Below are 13,909 nucleotides of genomic sequence, written 5' to 3'. Positions count from 1 at the left end.
ATCTAGCATAAAAAGAAGCGGTCCCAACACTACCCCTGCAGAGCACCACTTGTCACCGGCAGCCGACCAAAAAATATCCTTTTATTCCCACTTGCTACCTCCTACCAATCAGCCAATATTCTAACCATGCCAGGAACTTTCCGTGTAATACCATGGACTCTTAACTTAGTAAGCAGCCTCATGTGTGACACCCTGTCAAAATCGCAAATATACAACATTCACTGCATCCCATCTATATACCCTACTTGGAATCTCCTCAAAGAATTCCAACAGGCTCATCAGGCAGGATTTTCCCTTAAGGAAACCATGGTGGCTTAATCCTGCCTTGCCCTGTGTCACCAAGTACTCCATAACTTTATCCTTAACAATAGACTCCAACATCTTCCCATCCACTGAGGTCAGACTAAAGTCTATAACTTCCTTTCTGCTGCCTCCCTCCTTTCTTAGTGGAGTGACGTTTGCAGTTTTCCAGTCCTCTGGAATCATGCCAGAGTCCAATGATTTTTGTAAGATGATTACTAATGCCTGCTCAATCTCTACTGCTACCTCTTTCAAAGCCCTAGAGAGCAGTTTATTTGGTCCGAGTGACAAATGTACCTTTCAGTCTTTTAGCTTTTTGAACACCTTCTCCCTTGTAATAGTAACTGCACTTACTCCTCTTTCCTCATGCCTTTCAACATCTGGCACACTGCTAATGTCTTTCACAGTGAAGACTGATACTAAATACTTACTCAGTTCATATTCCATCTCCTTGTCCCCCGTTATTATTCCTCTGATCTCATTTTCTGGCAGTCCTATATCCACTCTCATCTCTCTTTTATCTTTTATATACTTGAAAAACCTTTTTTCTCCTCCTTGGTATTGTTTGCTAGCTAGCTTCCATGTTTCAATTTTTCTCTCCTAATGATTCTTTTACTTGCTTTCAGTAGGTTTTTAAAAGTTTTCCAATCCTCTATCTTCCCACTGATTTTTGTTTTGTTATACGCTCTTTCTTTTGCTTTGATATTAGTTTTGACTACCCTTGTCAGCCAAGGTTGTTCGATTTTGCCATTTGAGTATTTCTTTGATTTTGGAATACATCTATCCTGCACCTTCCTCATTTTTCCCAGAAGCCCTGCTATCCCTGCCAGCATCTCCTTCCAATTTACTTTGGCCAATTTACTCTCTCGTACCATGGTAATTTCCTTCACTCCACTGAAATACTGCTCCGTCAGACTTCACTTTCTTCCTATCAAGTTTCAAGTTGAACTCAGTTATATTTGTGATCATGTCTCCTAAGGGTTCCTTTACTTTAAACTCCCCAATTGCCTCCGGTTCAATACATAACACCCAATCCAGCATAGCTGATCCCTCAGTAGGCTCAATGACAAACTGGTCTACAAAGCCATCTCATAGACATTCATCAAATACACTCTCTTAGGATCTATTATCAACCTGATTCTCCCAATCTACTGTACCTGTTTGTTAAAATATCCCATGACTATCATAACACTGCCCTTCTGACACGCCTTTTCTATTTTCCGTTGTAATCTGTAGTCCACATCCCAGCTGCTATTGGGAGGCCTGTATATAACTGCCATCAGGGTCCTTTTACCCTAGAACCATAGAACATTACAGCACAGAAACAGGCCACTTGGCCCTTCTTGGCTGTGCTGAACTATTTTTCTGTCTAGTCCCACTGACCTGCACACAGACCATATCCCTCCATACTCGTCTCATCCATGTACCTGTCCAAGTTTTTCTTAAATGTTAAAAGTGAGCCCACATTTACCACTTCATCTGGCAGATCATTCCACACTCCCACCACTCTCTGTGTGAAGAAGCCCCCCCTAATGTTCCCTTTAAACTTTCCCCCCTCACCCTTAACCTATGTCCTCTGTTTCTTTTCTCCCCTAGCCTCAGTGGAAAAAGCCTGCTTGCATTCACTCTATCTATACCCGTCATAACTCTATATACCTCTGTCAAATCTCCCCTCATTCTTCTACGCTCCAGGGAATAAAGTCCTAACCTATTCAACCTTTCTCCGTAACTCAGTTTTTCAAGTCCTGGCAACATCCTTGTAAACCTTCTCTGCACTCTTTCAACCTTATTAATATCCTTCCTGTAATTTGGTGACCAAAACTGAGCACAATGTTCCAAATTTGGCCTCACCAATGCCTTATACAACCTCATCATAACATTCCAGCTATTATACTCAATACTTTGATTTATAAAGGCCAATGTACCAAAAGCTCTCTTTACGACCCTATCTACCTGTGACACCACTTTTAGGGAATTTTGTATCTGTATTTCCAGATCCCTCTGTTCTACTGCATTCCTCAATGCCCTACCATTTACCTTGTATGTTCTACCTTGGTTTGTCCTTCCAAAGTGCAATACCTCACACTTGTCTGTAATAAACTCCATCTGCCATTTTTCAGCCCATTTTTCCAGCTGGTCTAAATCCCTCTGCAAGCTTTGAAATCCTTCCTCGCTGTCCACTACACCTCCAATCTTTGTATCATCAGCAAATTTGCTGAACCAATTTACCACATTATCATCCAGATCATTGATATAGATGACAAATAACAATGGACCCAGCACTGATCCCTGTGGCACACCACTAGTCACAGGCCTCCGCTCAGAGAAGCAATCTTCCACTACCACTCTCTGGCTTCTTCCATTGAGCCAATGTCTAATCCAATTTACTACCTCACCATGTATACCTAGCGACTGAATTTTCCTAACTAACCTCCCATGTGGGACCTTGTCAAAGGCCTTACTGAAGTCCATGTAGACAACATCCACTGCCTTCCCTTCATTCACTTTCCTGGTAACCTCCTTGAAAAACTCTAATAGATTGGTTGAACATGACCTACCACGCATAAAGCCATGTTGACTCTCCCTAATAAGTCCCTGTCTATCCAAATACTTGTAGATCCTATCTCTTAGTACTCCTTCCAATAATTTACCTACTACCGACGTCAAATTTACCAGCCTATAATTTCCCAGATTACTTTTAGAGCCTTTTTTAAATAACAAAGCAACATGAGCTATCCTCCAATTCTCCGGCACCTCACCCGTAGATACTGACATTTTAAATATATCTGCCAGGGCCCCTGCAATTTCACACTAGTCTCCTTCAAGGTCCGAGGGAATACCCTGTCATGTTCTGGGGATTTATCTACTCTGATTTGCCTCAAGATAGCAAGCACCTCCTCCTCCTCAATCTGTATAGGTTCCATGACCTCACTACTTGTTTGCCTTATTTCCATTGACTCCATGCCAATTTCCTTAGTAAATACAGGTGCAAAAAAAAAACATTTAAGATCTCCCCAATTTCGTTTGGTTCCATACATAGCCGACCACTCTGATCTTCAAGAGGACCAATTTTATCCCTTACTATCCTTTTGCTCTTAATCTACCTGTAGAAGCTCTTTGGATTATCCTTCACCTTGACTGCCAAAGCAACCTCATGTCTTCTTTTAGCCCTCCTGATTTCTTTCTTAAGTTTTTTTTGCACTTTTTATACTCCTCAAGCACCTTATTTGCTCCCTGTTTCCTATACATGTCATACATCTCTCTCTTCTTCTTTATCAGAGCTCCAATATCCCTTGAGAACCAAAGTTCCTTATTCTTTTTCACTTTACCTTTAATCCTTACAGGAACATACATACTCTGCACTCTCAAAATTTCTCCTTTGAATGCCTCCCACCTACCAATCACATCCTTGCCAGAGAACAACCTGTCCCAATCCACTCTTTTTAGATCCTTTCTCATTTCTTCAAATTTGGCCTTTTTCCAGTCTAGAACCTCAACCTGAGGACCAGATCTATCTTTATCCATGATCAAGTTGAAACTAATGGTGTTATGATCACTGGAACCAAAGTGTTCCCCTACACACACTTCCATCACCTGTCTTAACTCATTTCCTAATAGGAGATTTAATATTGCATCCTCTCTAGTTGGTACCTCTATATATTGATTTTGAAAACTTTCCTGAACATATTTTACAAACTCTAACCCGTCTAGACTTTTAACAGTATGGGAGTCCCAATCAATATGCGGAAAATTAAAATCCCCTACTATCACAACTTGATATTTCCTGCAGTTGTTTGCTATCTCTCTGCAGATTTGCTCCTCCAATTCTCATTGACTATTGGGTGGTCTATAACATAACCCCATTAATGTGGTCATATCTTTCCTGTTTCTCAGCTCCACCTATATGGCCTAGGTAGACAAACCCTCTAATCTGTCTTGCCTGAGCACTGCTGAAACATTTTCTCTGACTAGCAATGCCACCACCAACCCCCCCCCCCCCACTCTTCATTCCTCTGCCTCTGTCACGTCTGAAACATCGGAACCCTGGAACATTAAGCTGCCAGTCCTGCCCCTCCTGTAGCCAAGTTTCACTAATGGCTATAATTTCGTAATTCCATGTGTCCATCCACGTCCTCAGTTCATCAGTCTTCCCCACAATACTCCTTGTATTGAAATAGACACACCTCAGAAGATTAATACCACCACACACAACCTTTCTATTTGTGACTTTGCATGAACTTTTACCATCATTTACTTTCACCTCTGCTCCACTATCTGCTCTGGCACTCCAGTTCCCATCCCCCTGCAAATCTAGTTTCTTGCAACCCTTGCAGTTTCTTAACTCAATCCACAAGGATTCAACATCTTCCGATCTTATGTCACATCTTTCTAATGATTTGATGCCATTCTTTACCAGCAGAGCCATGCTACCCCCTCTGCCTACCTTCCTATCCCTCTAGTACAACCCGTGTAACCTTGGACATTCAGCTCCCAACTACAACCATCCTTCAGCCATGATTCATTGATGGCCACAACATCATACCTGACAATCTGTAAAAGTGCAACAAGATCATCCACTTCATTTCTTATACTCTGTGCATTGATATATAACATCTTGAGTACTGCTTTTGCTACCCTCTTTGATTCTGCATCCCTAATTCACTGATACTCACCCTGCTGGCTGCAATTTTGTCCTGTCATCTGCCTGCCCTTCCTGACAGTCTGACTGCATGCTATCTTTGCTTTTTTCACCATCTGTCCTATCCTGAGTCCCTTCACTCTGGTCCCATTCCCTGCCAAATTAGTTTGAACCCTCCCCAACAGCTCTAATAAGATTTCCTCCAGCACTTTTTGTGTGTTGCTCGGGTTTCCAGCATCTGCAGTTTTTCCCTTTTTACAGATACGTTGCAGTTGTTCAGTGCTGAACATTTCTCTGTGATCTCAGAAAACATACATATAAGCTCATGCTAGCTCCTGCACTGTTCTCAAAAAGTCAATCTTCTTTCCAATAATTACAATTATATCTAAGAACTGCTTCCTGACAAGAGAGCTGTGAGATAATGCAGAGAAGGCACGTCAAGCCTCAGATATCTTCCTTATTTCTGATTCAACAAACATGAAATAGCCTCTATTTTTGCATGATTTCTTCTGGCCATTAAGATCTTAGGGAAGCCTGCTGAAACCCCTTTGGAGTTCAAGACTGTGATTCCAGTCTAGGCTGAACTTAGATTGACCGTCATACATCAATCGGCCCAGGACTACAGGAGATGTGACTGTCCCTTTAAATGATATTCACATGGAGTTTTTTCATTATTAAAATATGTTATTTTGTGAGTGAATGGTAGGGTTCCAGCCAATAGTGTTAGAAAATTTCACAGAAGATGAAGTTTAAGCTTGCACAGCTGTTAATGTCATTCGGTGAGTCGGATGCCAGAAAATCAATGCTGGAGCACACAAAGCTCACCATACAACAATAATAATTAGATCTGACTCTTCTAGTAACATCTGCAAAATCGGCTGATTCCACATTAACATGATTTTCATCTAAAGTATACTTCTACTGAAGATAGTTTGATGAATTTTTAGACCCATAGGTTTTACAAGGATTTTCTGAAGGTACAAAATGGTTTGTCCAAAGGCAAACTTAAAACTTCCTAAAACAGCAGTTACTATATTGGTTGTAGATTCCTAGTTGTGGTAATTATTGATAATTAATACCTTGTTGGCAAAATACTTAAAAAGTTGTCTTTCTCTAAACACATACGCATTTCTTTTGTTGTAACCAGTATATACTCTGTGGCCAGTTCTTTAGGTACACTTCTGCACCTGTTCGTAAATACAAATATCTAATCAGCCAATCATATGGCAGCAACTCAATGCATAAAAGCATGCAGACATAGTCAAGGCATTCAATTGTTGTTCAGGCCAAACATCAGAATGGGGAAGGTATGTGATCTAAGTGACTTTGACCATGGAAGTATTGTTGCCAGACAGAGTGGTTGGAGCCTCTCAGAAACTGCTGATCTCCTGGGATTTTCATGCACAACAGACTCCAGAGTGTCCAGGGAATAGTATGAAAAACCAAAAAAACATAGTGAGCAGCATTCTGTGGGTGAAGATGCCTTGTTAATGAGAGAGATCAGAGGAGAGTGGCCAGGCTGTTTCAAGCTGACAAGGAAAGTGACAGTAACTCAGGAGACCACATGTTACAATGGTGGCATGTAGAAGCGCATCTCTGAATGCACATCTCAGCAAAACTTGAAGTGGATGGGCTACAGCAGCAGAAGACCACAAACAGAATCAGGCTAAAATGTATTCTACTGTAAATAAGTAAAGAGATAGCTCAAGTGCATTACTTTGCTGAGAAATTGTGCTATGACCAGTTAGTTTTCATAGTAAGTCCAGGTTAATATACAAATCAGTTTTGACTAAGTATGCCACATTCATTTAAAGATTTAGTACATTGAATCATATGGACTTGGCACATGGTGACTTCAATTTAATACATACATGCACCAGGCTGTAAATGTACAACTATAATGCCAAACTGGACACAGTCTCACTTAAACCTGTTCACTAATTCTCATAACGTTTGTGCTGTGTCTGTACCTTCAAACACTTCTCTGCTTATCTGTACTTGGATTCCTCTGTTGCTAAATCCACATTTGGCTTTGGCATCTTTTTCTTCAACTTTAGTCTTTGCCTGTTAAGAAAAAGTTTTACAACATGATACTACAACAAGCAGAAGATGAAATGAGAAAACCTCTAGCTTTTCTTTGTGTTCCTGGTTGGTCTGGAAGGTGGTAACATTAAATGAGTGTGGAGGAATGGTGAAGCTGGGTTAAATTGCTGGATCAAGTTGTTGTTCCTTTTCACACCTTGAAGCTCATAGAGCAGCATTTTTTTGCCATTTCTATAGCATTTGAATGTTTTTTTATACATTTGCTAACTCGATGCTCAACCCAGCAAAGGAAAGCGTGCGAGGAGCCGGCCAGATTCGAACCCACGACCATTTGCCTCAAAGTCTGTTGCCACTGCACCACCTGCCAGCTAACCATCAAGAGACTGTTGTTAATTGGAGAGGATGACAGCTGTGATTGGGGAGTACTGTTGGAAATGGTCTGGTCGAGACCTGTATTCTTTGACTGTGAGATTGAATGGGACACTTTTCATCTACATGGGTGCATATTACAGCTAGCACCCTTTAGATCCCATTGCATACAATGTGCACCAAAAAACTGGGTCTATACACAGCCAAAGGTCTATTCCTGGCATAAGCACAGCTGTCCAATTTTTTGACCTTTATCTGTATGGCTCACAATAGACATGCACTGCCTCTTTGAAGGTTATTTAACAATTGAGGAGCAGGTGTTACCAGCCCAATTTTCCAGAATGCTGTAATTCACAGCCTTGCAGACTCAAAACTAAGGGAGATGTACTTGCCATAGTGGGAATGTAGTGAAGATTTTAGTAGGCCATTTTCTGCAGGGGCTGTAAAAGGAGATTTTGTCTAAGGAGCTGTATTGTTCAGAGCTTAGAAGGATGAAAGATCTCATTGAAACTCTTGAACCGGTGGGGATAACTTCACTTGCCTCATCAGTGAACCATTCCCACAACCTATGAACTCACTTTCTAGGACTCTACATCTCATGTTCTTGATATTTATTGCTTAATTATTAACTTTTTTCTTATGTATTTGCACAGTTTGTTATTTTCTGCACACTTGTTATCTGCCCTGTTATCTGTCTTTCACTAGTTCTATTATGGTTATTGGATTTACTGAGTACTTTGATAATAAATTTACTTCGAACTTTGAAATAAAATTCTTTAAAAATGGGTCTTTCCCCAGCTGATGAGTATAGAACCAGGGGTCACAGTGTGAGAATCAGGGGTAGGCTATATGACACTGAGATGAAAGGAAGTTTCTTCACTCAGTAGCTGGGGTACCTTTGTGACATACAATGCAGGATCAGAAACCAGTCATTTTGTATGAGAACATCTTGCTTTTAAAGAGTCGCAGCACTGGCCCATTCACCAAATATCCCAAGACAGGCAAGTAACAAAAGACTATAAGTGACACATTGGAACTTGCCAGGGCTGGTACAAAATGAAAGATTCATGATCTTTGTCCCCCTACTCTTGGTAGACGTCTGCATCACATCAAAATGGAGAGAGATATTCAGTCCTTCTACAAAGGCTGTAACATGATAGTCCAGAATTTCCAACCAATGTGAAGTCACATGGGCTTACCGTTGTCTATGTGCTAAGTCCAAATTTATCTTTAGTGGCTTCTGTACCAACTTGCTATGAAGTTCCAGCCTAATCATCAGTAGGAAGACACCGTAGGCAACCAGACCTCAGACACATAAATATCGTCCTGTAAGGGTGGGGAAACTCCCCCATGGACAGCCTGAAGCCCGGCTGCAAAAGAAGAGTCACTAACCACCCCATCCCATAAAGCCCTGGTGCTACAGAAGCTCCACAGACCTCATCCCTGGGAAAAGAAGGATACACCAGAAAGATGGGCTACACCTGGGAATACTTGAAAGACTGGCCAGGTCAGAGGACTCTGGCGATCTGCTGTCAGTGGCCTATGCCCCAGTAGGACTGATGGGTTTAAGAAGAAGAAGGGTCTTGGAGGGTTGAATAAGTTCCAGCCACAAAACAAAATCACTTTCACAGCCAACTTAAGCCACATCCTCTGGCTTGCTGGTTATCAAAGCCATAAAAACTGTACTTCATCTAAATGCCTCTGATAGTCAAAAACATTCAAAATGTATTAAAGTAAACAGATAATTAAAATATTCAATGACTAACATTTTCTGAAAAATAAAACTGAAGCCTCAAAAAACTTAACAGCAATTAAAGATTTTAAATGAACATAATCAATTTAAAAATGTAAACAAATATTTGTCTCTGTCTGTCACAGCCATTCTTCACCATTCAAAGGAGTGAAGAGGTGATTTCTTCACTGGGTCAAACCTGCTACAGTATTTCGTGTTTCAATGTTTCCAGTATTAATGTTTCACCGATGGATTCAAATGAATCCAGCACTGGCAGACAGTCAGGAAAACGCTGGCCAGTAATGTGAAGGATTATACATTTGTATACACAGACACAGTTATGAATTCTAAAAATTGATGACATTTACATATGGAAATGGAAAAAAATGTGCATAGAACTGCTAACATTCCCCACTAATCTAGGCCAATAAGTTATATAAATCACTAGATCCACAGCTTCTTTGGTTCAGGTTATACTTGATGAACTAAAATGAAGCTTCAGACAAAGACAATGTACATCAAAGAAAAAATTAGACCAGTTTCCATATTAGATGGGGTAAGAACGCAGAATATGTTAACTGGTCATTAAAAGTACATACAGTAGTCACATCTTACAATTCTGTGCTTAATTTAATTAATGAGGGGAGGTCATTTAGCATATCATGACAATCCCACCCCCAATCAAGCAATCCTATCAGTCCTTCTCTGTACTTTCCGTACCCCTGTACTTACTCTCTTTCACACATACTTATCAATTCTGCTGTGATTTTTTAAAACATTAATATACATTGAAAGCTAATTTATAATTGTCATTTTACAATATACAGTACCATGATATCTTCCAGAAATAGAAGGAAATCCGAGCACCCAAGGGAAGGCTACTCAGTCACAGTGAGAAGATGCAGATTTGTTAACTTTTATTTCTCTGTATAAATGCTTTCTGGCCTGCTGAGTATTCTGAACATTTTGTTTTACTTCAGATGTCCACAATTTTCAGTGTTTTGTCTGTTCTAGTATACTGTACAACAAAGCTAGGTGCATTGCAATACTTTAATCAACGACTTCACTAATTACTTTTTTTAGACCTATAGTATAATTTGAATACAGTCTCAAAGTTATCATGTAACAAAACTCCTCTTGAGCCCACATCATAATTTTTACATGTTAAAAATAATCTCTCTCTCGATAATTTCTTTCTGCACTAATTCTTTAAATTTTGGGAACATGCTATAAAGTTCTGATTTTGTCTTCAGACATTGGTTTACAAATAGTAAGGACCTTGATCACAACAGGATTGGGCCAGTACAGAAACTGTGTATTCAAGTTATTAATTTTGGTACAGAAAAGAATATAGTATTGTATAAATAACACCATTTCACACAAGGAAATACCCATGACTTCCCCATTTCTGTTGAAACAAAGGCAACTGTGGGGATAATTTTGATTTTGTTGGAGAAATGTAAAACAGTCCCTTTTTCTAGCCAAAGTCAAAGTCATTTACTTAACTCGTATTACTTTACATAATATAAGTGATAAATTCTTCAGTCATAAGTGCACAGTTAATGAGTAGATATTATAAAGAATTTTCATTCTACACATTGCTTGTTCATTAAGTTATCTTTATTTTACAATTGTTTTTAATAGTGACTGACCTCTGAAAATTCTGTTAGGTTTCCTTTTTTCCAAGGTACTGTTCCTTTAAGAATAAACTGTATTATGTGAGAATTTTTGAAGGTTTCACCCACAAAATGAATGGCTTTATCAACAGCTGACACCATTTTCTCAATGCCTTCTAACTTCTCCTTTTGCTTTGTTGTGCCTTCGTGTACCGATGTAACCAGCTTGAGCAGTTCCATGAATAGAGGCTTCACCTCTGATTGACTGAGGCAGTCAGCATGTTGCAAGAAATTTATGTTACCTTTCTTCTCACCCACCACTTCATTGGTGCTTTTTAATGTTTTTAGTATAACAATGTTCTTTTCCAAGTCACACATTTCCTGAGACATATCCTCCAATTTCCTAAGAACTTGCCTTTGGAAGTTTACTATTTGATCTACCTTTTCATTAAGAAGATTCAGTTTCCCATCCATTGTGCTTAGATTATTGGCAACACTGCTTTGATTTGCACTAGATGGTTTCTTTACTTGAACAATAGACTCACTTTTATTCTGAGAGTCAGGATTACTTCCTTCATACATTCTGGCCAAACAAGTGGTCAGGGAGACTTGCGCACTCATGTTGTCAAAAACAAAGATGAAAGAAAAGAGATTTCCAAAACAAGTCAGCTCACACTTTATGACATTGCCTCCTCAATAAATAATTTCCAAATCAAAACGATCCATTGAGTTCATAAAGTTTTGTTTTTTGTCTACTAGTCTCTGGCTTGATTATGTTGTCAGAAGAGAACAATATTGGTATCTGCTTTAACTTTGTCTTTGAGCTCCACAGTTCTCTGTCACTACTACCCCTCACAGAGTCTTAAATAACCTGGCCTGCTTTATGTAATCTGAATTCTTCTTTGCCCTTTGACGTCACAGAAATGTTTCTGGGTGATTAGCATATTTTTGCTTGAGACCCTGATGATAAGCATGTCACCTGTCGAAGTAACGAATCATGGGTCTTTTATTTATAAAAACCATAAAGACCTATACATTTGAAGTAATTTGTTTTAAAATGTTGCACTATTCACAATTACAACCTTAAGATGAAGTACAAAGGATTAGCTGATTCATATATGCAACAATTTACAAGTGATGAAGGATATATGTTCTCAAATGGTAATGTATCTAGTGACCTGATGCCTGCTGCCAGATGAGACAGAAATAGATGGTGATGACAATTGCATTATTTTTTTTTCACTGTCACATGCCTCTAATACTTCAGACTTGGTTGTAGGATAAATTTATATTAAGGAGCATTCTGAGTATTGCTTTAAACTCCCCTGAACTAACACAAGGTGCAAACTTCCATTTGAATGTTATCTCAGACACAATGTAATGTAATATCCAAAACCGTTTTGAATAGTTTGCAATTTTCCATTTCTCACATTCTGAGGAACGACCACGGTACCAGGACTTTATTTGTTGCATACATTTACAAGTTAAGTTCCTGTGATGTGTTGGAGTTACATACAACAAAAACAGCTACATTCAATAAATTATACAGAATAAAGAATGACGTACAAATAAAGTTAGAAGTGCAGATATGGAATAATATGTACCAACACTATAAAAAGTGGTTTAAAGTGCAGTGACTGAGATAATAGATAGAGTGGTGTGTGAGGGGTGGGGGTAATTAGAAGGCTTGATGTTTCCTAAGTATCAAAATTACCTATAAACTGTTTAACTGATAATACAGCTTATCCAGCTCGTATTTTACAAGATCCTAGCAATGCTCACTTAGAAAGAATCTAGGTTGCACCTAGGATGCATATAGATTACAAGTATCAAGGTCTTCTTGAAGAGAAAAACAGAGGGAGCAGAAACATTGTTTAATCAGTTCTACAGGTATACCCCTCAACCATCAGGCTCTTGAATAAAAGGGTTTACCTGGCCCATCATTGAAATGTTTCCACAACCAATTATCTCAATTTAAAGACTATTTATCTCTTTATCTCATGTTCTCATTATTTATTGCTATTTATTTATATCTGCTTTTGCAGTTTGCTGTCTTCTGTAATCTGGTTGATCTTTCATTGACCCTGTTTATAGTTACTGCTCTTTTGATTAGCTGAGTATGCCCACAAGAAAACAAATCTCAGGGTTGTATATGGTGACACATATGTACTTTGATAATAAGATTTACTTTTGAACTTTTTTATTTGTTTGGTCATGATATCCTGTTTCTCAGAGTACAATTTTATGGCTGGGATCCCTACATTTTAACAATAATGACTGGTGTAAAGATTTTTGGATCATCCAAAATTATGAAGAAAGCTATGTAAATACAAACTTTCTCTTTGAACAAATTTCAATGGACACAAGAAAACATTCAACAACATTATTTAAACTTAGTGTAAGGAACTTGTATTACAGTTCCAATCAATGAAAAATAGTGAATGCAATATCCTTTTATTAATTGTTGTGTTCATCGATGGATACACGTACTTGATCAACTTTTATTATATTGTAGCTTCATTGTAAATTGCTATTGCTTATCTTTTTCTTTTATTATACTACCTTATGAAATGAATACTACCACATCAATCCAAACATGGGTTCTTAAAGAATCAATTATTCTTTAAAATTTGGCAATTAGTGTTTTAAGATGGTGATGCATTTGTCATTTATCTAATAAACCAAATGCAAAGATTTCTGTTTTGGTCCTCGATCACAGTCTTTCTAGAGAGACTTCTAGGAAAGTTACTTATTGTGCTATTTCTGAGTATGAGAGAAATACTTCTGAACCGTTATTTTCAAAGGATTCATTTCTAATTCTTTTAAAATGTACAATATTAAACTTTGGGTTCTGTGTTACTTAACTTATTTGCTTCAATGTCACTCCCTTAAGTGATCTTAGTACCTTAGTTTCATACAAGTTCACTCAAACTACCCCATCTGAGAACAAGTAAACATAGTGAGCCATAGCTATGAGAAAATTCACTTTGTTGAATCAATAAGTATTGGTTATATTCAAAGAATAAGACAAGTCAGAACAGACTATCCACCTTACATTTGTTGCCTTGCTTGGCTTGTGCTAACAAATTCCTAACTCTGCATATACTGTATCCTTCATGTAGCCAGTTCTGACCCTCAGTTAATAAAATCTGCAGATACTGGAAATCCAAAGCAACACACACAACATGCTGGAGCAACTCAGCAGACCGG

At 38.6% G+C, this 13,909-nt stretch overlaps 1 protein-coding gene across 4 annotated transcripts in view; it reads right to left on the bottom strand.

The window, feature by feature from the left end:
• The window catches only part of mylk3 (myosin light chain kinase 3), a 95,504-nt gene that overhangs the window by 41,020 nt on the left and 40,575 nt on the right, over positions 1 to 13,909 (bottom strand). For 3 of the 4 annotated variants that reach the window (XM_072279646.1, XM_072279647.1, XM_072279648.1), the window contains exons 1-2: positions 10,736 to 11,517; positions 6,910 to 7,003 (exon numbers count right to left, since the gene is read on the bottom strand). In XM_072279646.1, coding sequence (XP_072135747.1) covers positions 6,910 to 7,003; positions 10,736 to 11,320 — 679 coding nt within the window. In that variant the 5' untranslated portion in view covers positions 11,321 to 11,517. Of the gene's footprint in view, positions 1 to 6,909; positions 7,004 to 10,735; positions 11,518 to 13,909 lie in introns of those variants that run through there. The other variant, XM_072279649.1, reaches the window with a different exon arrangement.

The sequence above is a fragment of the Mobula birostris genome, chromosome 15, assembly GCF_030028105.1.
Source record: "Mobula birostris isolate sMobBir1 chromosome 15, sMobBir1.hap1, whole genome shotgun sequence".
Classification (NCBI taxonomy): domain Eukaryota; kingdom Metazoa; phylum Chordata; class Chondrichthyes; order Myliobatiformes; family Myliobatidae; genus Mobula; species Mobula birostris.
This window is presented reverse-complemented; position numbering and strand designations above follow the sequence as displayed.